The sequence below is a fragment of the Nicotiana sylvestris genome, chromosome 10 (assembly GCF_000393655.2).
Source record: "Nicotiana sylvestris chromosome 10, ASM39365v2, whole genome shotgun sequence".
Classification (NCBI taxonomy): domain Eukaryota; kingdom Viridiplantae; phylum Streptophyta; class Magnoliopsida; order Solanales; family Solanaceae; genus Nicotiana; species Nicotiana sylvestris.
In genome coordinates, this window is record NC_091066.1 from 91658770 (window position 1) to 91672787 (window position 14018).

Sequence of the window (14018 nt, forward strand, 5' to 3'; positions counted from 1 at the left end):
AGTACGTGCTTTTGGATTTATATGTTCGGTAGTGTCCCTATTAGTTGACGTGATGGCTAGATGGCTATGTGATGAGTATGATGTGATTGCGAGATGTGTTCATAGAAAGAACTATTTGGTGCTTGATTTACATCTTGATTTGATGTATATCCCCGAGTTACGGGTGTGTTGAAGGATATTTTCATGTTGTTTAGTTGGGGAGTGAAGTAGATTTCATGTCGTGATATGAGTTCAGACTCAGGAAGAGTAAGTAATTGCGTGATGTTTATGACGATGGAAAGGTATAAAGAGATGTTAGTTTGAGGCGAAGCAGGTGGGTTATCTCCTATGGGGTGTCCTGAGGGCGTGCGATCCCTATGTTGTTTTGTAGCGAGTCCTCTTTCACCAGTGAATTATATGTGCCGCAGTTTGAGTTTGGATCGCGTATGAGAGTTGGCTTGACTGTTACGAGGGTGAATGCGAGATTTGCAAATGATTTGAGGTATTAGATAGGTTGTGTTGCATGAGCTTATTAAGGATTTAGCTGGATCTTACTATTGCATTATGGCAGTAATAGAGTATGTGTGTCGCGCCCCTTTTTTCCCGCAAAATCGGGTTTCGCCATTTTTGGGACAACTCCTTTCCTTTTGGGATTAGGCAACGGATCTGAAGAGTCGCCACTTAACGGATTAAGGTACGTTAGGGCACCTAGAGCAAATAACTCATATAACCATTTACGTCACCAGAGATTGGGTAAGGGCTCGAAATTACCTTAAGGGAAAGGTGTTAGGCACCCCTCGAGGTCCACAACGGTGGATCCCGGCTAAACTCAATTAAGAGAATTAGTCTTAAAGCAGCATAAAACAATTTAGACAGACATTATTTCAAACAAGAATAAAAAGGGTCCTATTTTAGCCTATAAGATCATTTCCATGCAATACTTGGTAACTTTCCCCAAATTAGGGTGTTACACATACCATTAGCGCACAATCATCATCTCTTTTACTACCCCAATCTTTCAGTTGTTACCTAAGCGTTCTTGCAGCTTCTAATGCGTACCTTATGCATGCACTACCCCTCCCTTACTTATAGTCCTGGAGGTGTTTAGGACTTTTATTTTGGATAGATTTAGACTCACCTACATTGCTTAAAAATGAGAAACTAAGCGACAAACAAAATTCAGATAGGACTATCATGTAAGGAGCAAATAAGGGGGCTCATGTTAACCTCCACAAATAGCCAACCAATGCACGCAATTCAAACAAACAAAGTTTTATAGTTTAGGATCCTATAGGCAAGATACCTAGATGAGCATGGACAGAATATACAACAGCTTTATTAAAGCGAGTAGCAATTCCTATCGGTTTGCTTACTGATTCGTTAACACTCTGTATCTGGGCATGTTTTCAAATAGCAAGAAATCACAATTTTAGTCCCAGACTTCTTTAATTACCCTATCAGTTTGCCTAAGTGATAACCGGGCAGAATCCTATAGACATGGTATCTAAAATGTTAATTAACGACTATAGTTTACAAACCAGTTACTAATTTTAACAAACATGTTTTTATCTCTTTAGATCCTATAAATATGCTTTCTAATTTGCAGAATTAATTACCTCTATAGGCATGATCTCTAAGTGATGAAACTGGTAGTTAGTGTTATTTCCTATAAACATGATATCTAAGTGTAGAACTGATTTTATATTTATTTCCTCTAGGCATGATATCTAAGTGCAGAACTGATTTTATATTTATTTCATATTGGCATGATATCTAAGTAGGCAGAGACATTAACGGAATGTCATACAAATCTAGTAACTTGCACAAGGAAAAACCTATATAAATGATCTCTAATGCATATTGAGATTTGAAAATATGCGCGAAACATGGGTTCTTGATGCAGAATTGGTAAAACAACCTATAAACAGGATTTCTAGGATGCCAAGTATGAAACTCCAGATTTCAAATGGTGAGACAAGATCCTATAGGCATGATTTCTAATGGTATGCACATAAAGGATCATGACAATAGCCTACAGATATGGTCTCTACCCGAACCTAACAAAGATGTATAAAAATCCCTCCCCAACTTTTACTAATAACCCCATATCTGTTTTACAAGATTATTACATTATTACACACCAATATGAATGAATTACACAAAGCTATTCATTACACTATAGGGAGACTTAGCAGCCCCAACATCAACCTGGAAACCAGGCCTTTAAGCAAGCAAGTTTGATGTACACAGGTAGTCCATCCATAATACACAAATAGGCTTCTGATGTGTCAAAGTTCCCAAGGGCCTCTAGGACCCCGAGCAATGCTCACACCAGAACCTTTCAAAGAAAATAGTTTTATAATAGGTTGGAAGACCAACCCCAATGTGTCAGAGTTCAGAGGAGTCTCATGGATCCTAGGCAGTTCTCATACTAGGGGTAGGACCCTAGATAACTAAGAGTAGAAGTTTAAAAATAGTGGATAAGGGGCCAGAGGATAGTTTTAGAAAAGCAATTTGATTTTTAGAGGCAAACAGGTTCAAAAACTGCAAATAGAACAGAAACCTCATTTAGCAGATTGGTTCAGGCATAGATACTAGTAATTAAATAATCACAACAAGAGCAGGGACACTTGAGTTATAGACAGAATTGCCTACACATATTTGTAGTACGTAAATTGAATCAAACAAATTCTCACATTATTGAAGGTTACTTAGCTTACTAATTATTACTAAAGGAATCATATAGACATGTATTAAGCAGAGAAACATGCTGAAATTATCATGAACAGAGCAAGATAACAAGAATAGAACATGAACAGTATGTCCAGCAAAAGCATATTGGAATTTGAAGCACTTAACCACACAGACATATAGAACAAAGAGATAACAAGGCTAAAGCATACTAGTGGGTAGTAAACTTGAAATATATAGTAAACAGAACATATCAAGGTTCGAAATAAACTAATCATACAAGTTACATGGAATAAGAACTACAACATAGTAGTTGAGAAAGAGATGGTTAGGAAACAGATATTAAGACAAAAGTATATTGATGTCTATAGTAAACTAACTACATAGCATACTGAATAGAACATGATAATAGAAATTGAGGCATATCAATTAAGGAGATAGCAAATAGGGAGGTGAAGGCAATTGGAATCCAAGAGTCTAGACTTGGCTTTTAGCCGACTAGACAATGCATCAAATCAAAGTAATAGAAAGAACTCAAGTTGCGTGAGTGTAAGTGTGTAAGTGTAGGTGCGAGCTTGTGTGTCTCAGCATGTCTTTGAAAATCAAAACAATGAAGGATTTTATAAAATATAGTAGAGTAAAACCAAACAATGTAGGAGAATTAATACCACACAAATAAGGTATGACAATCAATTAACAAGCAGTTAAGGTTGTCATAGATCAATTAACAGGCATAAATCAAGCTAGCATCAGTTAATGAAATCAATCAGTAGTCAAATAAGGTAAGGAATAATTACAGAATCAATTAGAAGTCGTCTTTAATAACCAGAACATAAAATCAGGCCAGTAAGGTTAAGTCAAAGGGAAGTAGCATAAATTATTAATCAGACATGGTCCAAATATGGTAAGCACAAGTAAATCGAATAAAATAAGAAAGTATTAGTATCGTACAGAAAAAGAAAGCTTAAAATCTCAGTAAAGGGTTTCAAAACCCTAATTTTGGGTAAACCATAAAGTCAACAAAGAAACAAGGGCGAGATAATCACACTGTGCATAATGAACATAGACAAGAGGTTTTTTTGAAAAGCACAAGGAATCGAACTAGAGAAAATCTGAAACCCTAAATTTAGGAAGAATAAATTATTTTAAAGAAACAACTATAAGAATAACATATACACATAGATACACGAAGATATTAAAGGAAAAAAACTCAAAATCAAGGAACCTTGACAGATCTGAAAAGATCTGGGCCGTAATTTTAGGGTAAGTAAAATGAGGCGAAAACCCTTTTAAATAAATCATGAAAAGAAACACAGGTAGTGTCACGACCCCAAATACCCGGTCGTGATGGTGCCTATCACATTACTAGGCAAGCCAACCCAAACTATTAATCACATCGAATTTCCTTTTTAAAACCATTTTCTAACACAGGTTTAAATCTCAATTTTTCCATAAGAAATGTATGAAACAACTAAAATATGCAGAAATCAATAAAATATTAAACCAACATAGCCCAAACATCTGGTGTCACGAGTCTAGAGCCTCTAAATATACAAATCTAACTAACTGATATAAAACAAGTCTAAAGTGCGGAAAATAAGGATAGAGGGAGAAAGCAAAGCTGCGGACGCCATGCAGCTACCTTGTAGTCTCCGGCAAACTCTGACAATGCTGAGGACCCTTACTCTACCACTCGGGCACCTGGATCTGCACACACGGAGCAGGGAGTAACGTGAGTACGCCAACTTAGTAAGTAACTAAAGTAAATAAGGTCTGAAAGTAGTGACGAGCAGTTAAAATCGTATAAATGAGTAGACAACAGAATAACAAATCAAACTCCACAGTTTAAAACCAGTTTCATCATAAAATCTTCAGTTTCATTTGGAATACTTGAAATCATTTACTTATCAATTATTCAGCAGAGGCTTATTTTAAAAGAAGATTGAAATCAGTAAAAATATCATAAACGGGCCACTTGGGCAAGGTATCACTCAGAACATGGCCTCTCGGGCAGCCTCTCGGTCACTCGTGACTCAGCTCTCGTCACTCGGTACTCACACTCAGCACTCAGGCTCATTAATATCTCAAAATAGTAATAATCATAGTAACCGCTGAGGCGTGCAACCCGATCCATAGTTTATATTCGACTACGCTCACTGGGGGTGTACAGACTCCATAGGGGCTCCTACAGCCCAAGCCTCATATCGTTGCGGCTCACAGCCCGATCCATTATATATGTCGATGCGGCGTGTACACCGATCAATAATATATATATATATATATATATATATATAGATATAACCTCACCATTAGGTCCTCAACCTCTCTCAGTCATAACCTCACAGCCACTCGGGCATAACAGTAGAATTCAAGGAAACTCAATCCAAACAGTCCCCACATTTAAGAAGTAGAGTGATAAACCCAATTTTACACAATAAACAGGTAAAACATGACTGAGGATATGCTTTTAAATATATAGAGTGAGGAAAAACAGTAACAATGCCCATAAGGGTCTCAACAGGTCGGCACAAGGCCCCAAACAAGGCATACAACCCATAATACAGTGTAAATGTCAAAAATACGGAATATTATAAGATTTCAAATTAAATACGCAGCTTAATTGTCGCTACAGGACGGACAAAGTCACAATTCCTACCGGTGCACACCCACACGTTGGTCACCTAGCATGTGCCTCACCGCATTTTATCAAAACAATTCGAATACCGGGGTTTGTAGCCTCTGTTCCAGATTTACAATGGTTACTTACCTCAAACCGAATGAAAATACTACTCTGCGATGTCTTTTCCTCTCGCCTCGACCTCAACTCGCGCCGAATCTATTCAAAATCAGAATCATAACATGAGAATAGGCTAAAGGGACGAAGCCCATAAGAAATAAATCAAATAATACTAAAAATCTAGAAATTGGCCAAACCTGACCCTCAGGACCACGTCTCACAACTCGATAAAAATCACATCAACGGAATCCTTATGCTCCCACGAGTTCAAACATACCAAGAATACCAAAATGTGACCACAAATGGCCTCTCAAATCCCTAGATTAAAGTCTCAAGTTTCCAAGCCCTAACTCCTCAATTTAGGCTTCAAATTCCCCAAATTTCATGTTTAATTAGGTAGAAATCACAATAGGACCTATTATTAAGTCCAAAATTCTTACATCCAATAAGTTCTCATTGATTCGCTCTTCAATCTCTCTCAAAAAGCTTCAAAACCGAGTAAAAAATGGTGAACTTAGGCCAAAACTTGTGAAAATGGCCTTTTAAACATTCTACCCAGCAATCAGAAATCCTTCTTCCCGAACGCGGTCGCCTCGCGTTCGCGAAGCACAAAATTTCCATTGACCAAGAACCTCTTACGCGAATGCTACCATACCATCGCGAACGCGATGCCTCAGCCTTTCCAAGCATCGCGAACACGCCAGGCATCTCGCGAACGCGATGCTTCCTATTCTGACCCTTCGAGAACGCAGGACCCCCCTCGCGAACGCAAAGGCCAAATCTCCAGGATCCTTTCCTGACCCTTCACGAACGCGAAGAACAAATTGTCTGCAACAGCTGAAACCAAAATCTGCAACTTCCTTAAACTTGAAATGGTCCGTTCAACCATTCGAAACTCACGCGAGGCCCTCGGGACCTCAACCAAACATACCAACATATCCCATAACCTCATTCAAACTTGTTCCAACCTTCGGAATGCCCAAAACAACATCAAAACGCCAAAATCACATCGGATTCAAGCCTAAGAATTCCAAAAACTTCTAAATTTCGCTTTCGATCAAAAAGTCTATCAAACCACGTCTGAATGACCTGAAATTTTGCACACACATCCCAAATGACACAACAGACCTACTGAAACTCCCAGCATTCCATTCCGACCCCTATATAAAAATCTCACGTACCAACCAGAAAATGCCAAAATTCCAATTTCGCCAATTCAAGCCTAAATCTACTCCGGACCTCCAAAACACATTCCGATCACGCTCCTAAGTCCCAAATCACCTCCCGAAGCTATCCAAACCAGAACTCACATCCGAGCACTTTAACACATAAGTCAACATCCGGTTGACTTTTCTAACTTAATCTTACTCAAAAGAGACTAAATGTCTCAAACCTTCTCAAAACTTCTACGAACCTGAACCAACCAACCCGGTGACATATAATACAACTGAACAAAGAAATAAGAAGCAGAAATGGGAAAAATGGAACGGTAACTCATAAGACGACTGGCCGGGTCGTCACATCCTCCCCAACTTAAACAAATGTTTATCCTCGAACGAGTTAAAAAACATACCTTAAGCCTCAAACATGTGGGGATATCTGCTTTGCATCTCTCGCTCGGTCTCCCAGGATACCTGAAGCCTCAAACATGGCCGATCGCTCCACTGCACTTTCACTGAAGCTATATCCTTTGATCTCAACTTTCGAACCTGATGCTTCAAAATAGCTGCTGGCTCCACATCATAAGTCATATCACTATCCAACCGAACCATGCTGAAATCCAGAACAGGAGACGTATCCCCAATATACTTCCGAAGCTTAAAAACATTAAATACCGGATGCACACTCGACAAGCTGGGTGGCAAAGCAAGCTCAAAAGCTACCTCCCCAATCCTCCGAAGTACCTTAAAAGACCTAATGAACCAAGGACTCAATTTCCCTTTCTTCCCAAATCTCATAACACCCTTCATGGGTGAAACCTTCAACCGAACCTTCTCACCAACCATGTAGGACACATCCCGAACCTTCCTATCAGCATAACTCTTCTATCTCGACTGCGCTGTACGAAGACTCTCCTAAATCACCATAACCTTGTCTAAAGCATCCTACACCAATAGTGTACCCAATAGCCTAGCCTCACCCGGCTCAAACCAACCAACTAGAGATCTACACCACCACCAATACAAAGCCTCATACGGAGCCATTTAAATACTCGACTGGTAACTATTATTATAAGAAAACTATGCGAGCGGTAAAAATTGATCCCATGACACTCCAAAATCAATGACACAAGCACACAACATGTCCTCCAATATCTGAATAGTGTGCTCGGATTGCCTGTCCATCTGAGGGTGAAACGCTGTGCTCGACTCCACCTGAGTACCCAACTCTCACTGCATAGACGTCCAAAACTGTGAAGTAAACTGGGTGCCCCTATCTGAAATGATGGAAACTGAGACACCATGCAAACGAACAATCTCCCGGATATAGATCTCTGCCAACCACTCGAAAGAATAGGTAATACATCCATGGTGATCCTCTCCCACTTCCACTCTGGAATATCCATCCACTGAAGCAAGCCACTCGGTCTCTGATGCTCATATTTCACCCGCTGACAATTGAGACACCGATCCATAAATCCCACAATATCTTTCTTCATTCTCCTCCACCAATAATGCTGTCTCAGATCCTGATACATCTTTGCGGCACCCGGATGAATGAAATACCGCAAGCTATGGGCCTCCTCTAGAATCAATTCCCGAAGTCCATCCACATTAGGCACACATATCCGACCCTGAATACTCAACACCCCATCATCACCATGGTGATATCCAATTTCCTCTGTATATATTTATATGCAAAGTACTTTCAAAATAGCATGCATATGCATATGTAATTATGTCCCAAGGTTTTAATATTTTTCTCTTAATTTTTAAGGAATTTTAAATCAATTTATTGCCTTATTTTAGCAAGAAAAACCCAATCATTATTCCCAAAATTATCATTTTGGTGATTCATTTATTGGATTCTCATATTTATACTAAAATATAGCTAACATAATATTTTGCATATTTTTTACAAATTTATTTGTCACTTTTAAATCTAAATTGCATATAATTGCAATATTGGCCTCTTTTAAGATTTAATTGTATTTATATTAAAATTAACTTCAGTATTTTTAATGTGATAATCATGTATTATTAATCATTTTAGTGCTTTTAATTTAGTTTTGGAAATCATTTTACTATTTTTTATAAAATAAATAAGGAAACAATGGCTATTTAAATGATATCCCATTTGTATTTCAATTTTGGCCAGATTTGAACCCCTAATTGAACCCAATCTCAAACCCTATTACCCAGCCCATATCCTAAATCTACCCGATCCACAACCAGCCCGGATCCCCATTCAATGCAGGCCGTTGATCAAAATGATCAACGACCACCATTAAACCTTTCCTAAATTAATCCCAACCTACCCCCCAAACCCTAGTCATTTGCACCTGTAGACGCCTTCAAACTCCCTCATCTCTCTGTTCTCTCTCAACTCCCCTCTCAAACCCTAGCCACCTCCCTACGCTTCCACCCTAAAATCGTCGGAATTCATGGCTTCCAAGGCCATTGAAGCCCTATACTGGCCTCTTATAACTCCTACACGCCTGGTCACTATAATTTCAAGGCCAGACCATGAAGAAGCTTGGTACAGACCTCGGATACTTTTAGTGCTATGGCTATCTCCGGCCATTTTTGACCTTGTTCCGGCCATCTATGGTTATTCGATCTTGATCTCGACCTCTCCTGCTTAGATCGATGATTTCCAAGCCTCTCTCACCCTATGGGTTTCTTCTGAACCCCTAATCTTCGAGGTTTTTCTGATTCTTTTAGATCCGTTGTAGATCTGTGATTACCCTAAGCTTTCAAACATTTTCTCAAAGTTTCTTTCAAAACTCTACTTTCAAGACTTTTATCTTTTCCGATCTAGGGGTTTGTTGAGTTGTTTAGAAGTTTCTCTGATCTTTAGCATGTTCTACTGTATTTCTTATGTTGATTCTTCTACCATGTTTCTTATGTTGCTTCCCTACTGTGTTTCTTATGTTCTTCTGTGTTTCATATACTGTGTTTCTTTTGTTGATTCTTCTACCATGTTTCTTATGTTGCTTCCCTACTTTGTTTCTTATGTTCTTCTACTGGAATACGTATACTAAGAGTCTTAGTTCCCTTTTTGGGATTTCTAAACTTATTTCATTAGTATTGCTGCCTAATTTACTCGTCCTTTCATCTCTATGCTCAATTGATGGTAAAACACTAAAATTTAGGGATTCATTCGAGTTTTGAAACCATTTGCTGTGTGATTTGCTTGTTCTTCATCTCTGAACTTGTTAGATTTCAAAACCCTAAACTTCTTTGGACCTAGTCGAGTTTCTAAAGTTGTTTCATCTACTGCTCGATTGAGCTTCGAAATCTTTGTTTCGACCTTTGTTTCTTTATATGATTCTGGTTCCCTGATAAACTCTTCTAATGTCTTTCTACTGGACCCTATGCATGTTATTTGATACTCTCTTTCTTGCTGAGTTACTATGTGACTACCATGCTCCTATAGTTCACTGATTTTGCAATTGCATGACACCTTTCTTTGTCCTAAATTCAGCCTCAAATGTCTGATACTTGTGTACTCTTTATATGTGCTGAACTTCCCTTCTAAAGGGCTTTCAAATTTTTATTAGTTTCAGACTTCCTTCTGTATAGGTTTGATTGATTTCATTCCTTGTTTGCTGATTTGCCTGTGACTCGATTTAAGTTAAAAATTTTCCTTAGCTTTTCTGACCTGGTTCACTTATGGACCAATACTTACATAATCTCTGACCTCTTGATTTACTGCATACTGGGGATCCTTACCTTATTTGTTTTAACCACGTATTTCAAAATCCTTACCTTAATTAAAACCCCTATGTATTTACCCCTAATTGCCTACTTTGCATAAGATGTTTATTTGATTTCTTTCCCAAAATAGTTTTTACCGTTTAAGTCTGAATTCCTTGATTAAAGGAAGTCTTGTATTGATTGATTTAATTGATATTCAATTCCTTAATTGTTTTCTTACCTTGTTTCTGCCTGTTCTTCACACTATAAATACCTACTCTTCATTGACACAAACAACAATCACTCACAGTCTTTCTGAACTTACACTTACACTCGAAAGGAAATATTCTTTCTCATTGCTTGTACTGTGGCCTATTTACAAGACCTACTGCTTACTTTTCTTTACTTGCTTCTTTGAAAACTGGTATATCCTGATTTAAGCTTTTAGCATCACAACAATGTGTTTATTTACTGCTTTTGTATCCCTGTCTGCTTACTGCTTCTGTGTGTTTCAACACTACTGATCTCTTTCTGCCTATTCTAGTACGAATCCTAAACCCCTATCCCCCTATGTGTTTAAGCTATGGTTTGAGGCATGGCAGTACTACAAGTTATTGTTCATGAATCAAACTCGATCCCTTGGGCCCTACACAAATGCATATAGAAATCATGCCTATAGCTCCGTCTGACTTCTGTATCTCCTACATTCATATAGAAATCATGCTCACAGGACTACTATATTCATATATAAGTCATGCTTACAGGATTGTCTAAATCTGCACGTTCAATTGCACCTAGATATCATGTCCATAGGTCTTAAACAAAATTCAGCATCTAGATATCATGTTCATAGGTTCAAAATGAGTCTTCTGCATTTTTATATCATGTCTACAAGGTTCAAATTCAACTACATGTAGAAAGCATGTCTATAAGATTTCCTAATCGAATCCGAATCACTTCATTCACGTCTAGAGCTAAAACCAGTAATAACGAGTATCATCAGTGGCAGAACTTGTGACTTTCGTAAAAACTTGCTCTCTTTAATAATCTGACAACCTTTTTAACTAGTACATGTTCAGTTTATTATTTCTTTCTGAATTCAGTAGATACCATACCTATAGGATCCTTGTCCAACACTTAGGCAAGCCTTACGGCGAAGTTATAAATTGAATCTGTGCTATTAACTAGAACAAGCAGGCATGCCAGATTTGGGCTTCTTATCTGAGTTATGTAATAAATCAGTCTGCCTCAACCTTTAAGTTCTTAATCAGACCACAAACAATATGTGAAAGTCATGATAATTATGTACTTTCTTTGTTCAAGGAGGTAAATCTGAGCCTTTTACTTGTTATGTGCTTTCCCCCAACTTGCTATACATGTTTTTGTGTGTCACCTTAGAATTTTGCCTTTGAAACTACAAATAAGCATAATACCCCTCCCCTTTAGGATTAGTAGTCCTAAATGCCTCCGGGACTGAAAGGATTGGGACGGGTAATAGCATATAATAAGTAAACGAGACCATTCTGCGCTATACCTTAACGGGGTGGGAAAGGGTAGATATGGATATGATGACCACGAGATAATGTCACGTGTAGTCCCTCATAGAGGAGTGATTACCGGATATTGTGTGGGGTGATCCATATTATTAATAAACCTAGGACCACCCTTTTCCCTTTGTTCCTTTGTTTTTTCTAAAGATTTCAAACTATTGCTTTTAAGAAAATCAGCTTCCTTTTAATTGTTTCCAATTTTGTTTGTAACCATTATGTGAAAATCCCATATTATGTGAAGTTTTATTTGCCCACATGTTATTCGCACCTAAATTCACAACAATAGTCTGGCGGGGAACCACACTAGTGGATCCTATGGGGTGCCTAACACCTTCCCCTTGAGATAATTTCAAGCCCTTACCCCAATCTTTGGTTACTCAAATCAAACCTTCTTGGTGTCCTAATGCACCTTAATCATTAGGTGGCGACTCTTCGATTCAAACCTATATTCCCAAAAGGGAATGAGTTGTCCTCCCAAATGTTACAAACCTGATTTCGCGAGTAAAAGGGGGCGCTATTGCATGGCGACTCTACTTGGGATCTTTTAGGCTTTTACCATTTCAGACTATTACCGTGGCTTGACATTTTCGTTATATGATTTTATTTGTTTAATACCTTTAATCATTCAATTACCCTTCTCAAATACAAAATTGACTTGTCTTTTGTTTCTTTCCTTTATTTCTTTTACTGCTTTCCTTTACTGCTTTTCTTTATTACTGCTTTAAATTATGAAGAACTGTTGTATTTAATGCTTTCTCAACGTGCAAATGCATGACAACCTGCTTTAGTCATTGCATAAACATGTTTTCAACATCATTTTTCACTCGTGCCAAACAAAATACCATAGCAACACTTATAATGAGTGGTTGTGCTCTTCCGATGTTATCACCCCCTAAATCTGGCAAAGGCATATTTGCGGTAAAACCAATCGATCAACAATGTAGTCGATGGTCCACGCCTTTCCCTCTTAAGTTGTCCGCTCAAGGGTACAAGTCTAAAACCCTATAGAAACCTTACTCTGTTTAATTGTGCATGCATCATGGTCAAACCTAGCCGAGTCAGTTATGTTGTCCACATAATGACTCTTTAAGATAGCCTTGTCCAAAGCCCACTAGGTTTCCCTAAAACCCAAACGGACACTACCACGTTTTGTGCATTTATTTGGAGAACTAAATGTTTTATACCAATTATTGATATTTAATAGTTGAGTCTGGTAGGGGAAAGGGCCTAACCCTTTTGTCTTGTAGAAATATGAGGCACGGAGTCCCCAGATTCGGCATGGTCACCAACATCCATCCAAAATTGCTAAGCTGGTGGGAGGATCTTCATTCCAGTGATCAGACTCTTGTCCGGAAATACCTAGGAAATCTACCTTCTCTCTTGGAAATCCAACGTAGCAAAGAGATCACAGAAGCTGCTACTCTATTATGGGATACCCACACCATTTTACCAGTTCATGTGCTTTTCTATAACCGTACGAGGTCGAACATTTCTTTAGAGATGGAGAATGTGACGACCCAATAGGTTGTTTTGAGCACTAGCCTTATTTTTAGGGTTCCAATATCTCCAATAGCTTCATTTGATATTTATTAATTTGCGGGCATGGTCTGTGTCATTTTTTGAAAATATTTTACATAAAATTTTGAAAAAAGAAGATTTTTGACTTAAAATGAGGCTAAAGTTGACCACGGTCAACATTATTGGTAAACAACCTCGGATCGGTGTTTTGATGATTCGGGTAGGTTTATATGATATTTTTGGAATTGTATGCATGTTTGGTTGGGGCCCGGGATGACCCGAGCGCATTTCGGCGCATTATGTGAAAAATTATGAAAGTTGAGTTATAAGTTGAAATATAGAGTTTTGGTGATCGATTCTTGTTATTTACTGTTATTTTGATGATTTGAGGAAGCGATCAAGTTTGTAGGATGTTATTACGCTCATGCACTTGTTAGGTTTGGAGCCCGAGGGGCTCGGTGTGTTTTGGATGGGTTACTGATGGGTTACAACTGCTGGTGTTCATCAGTTGCTGGTGGAAGCTTGCATATCGAGCATTTGCGAGGTCTGGCTCACATTTGCGAGCTTCATTTTTTTGTCAAGTGATCGTATTTTGCAAAAAGGTACTAGGATTGGGAACATCACATTTGCAAAGAGGTAACCGCATTTGCGAAGGCTACAAATTGCAAGTGCCACTGGAATCTC

At 38.3% G+C, this 14018-nt stretch overlaps 1 protein-coding gene across 1 annotated transcript; it reads right to left on the reverse strand.

Annotated features, from left to right (window-relative positions):
* Positions 1-6981: 6981 nt before the first annotated feature.
* LOC138879675 (uncharacterized) lies at positions 6982-7377 on the reverse strand. Its single transcript, XM_070159295.1, has one exon. It carries the CDS (start codon positions 7375-7377, stop codon positions 6982-6984), a length of 396 nt encoding a protein of 131 aa, XP_070015396.1.
* Positions 7378-14018: the final 6641 nt, after the last annotated feature.

Coding starts and splice junctions, on each gene's coding strand:
- LOC138879675 (XM_070159295.1), bottom strand. CDS start 7,377: ATGAAGGGTGTTATGAGATTTGGGAAGAAAGGGAAATTGAGTCCTTGG.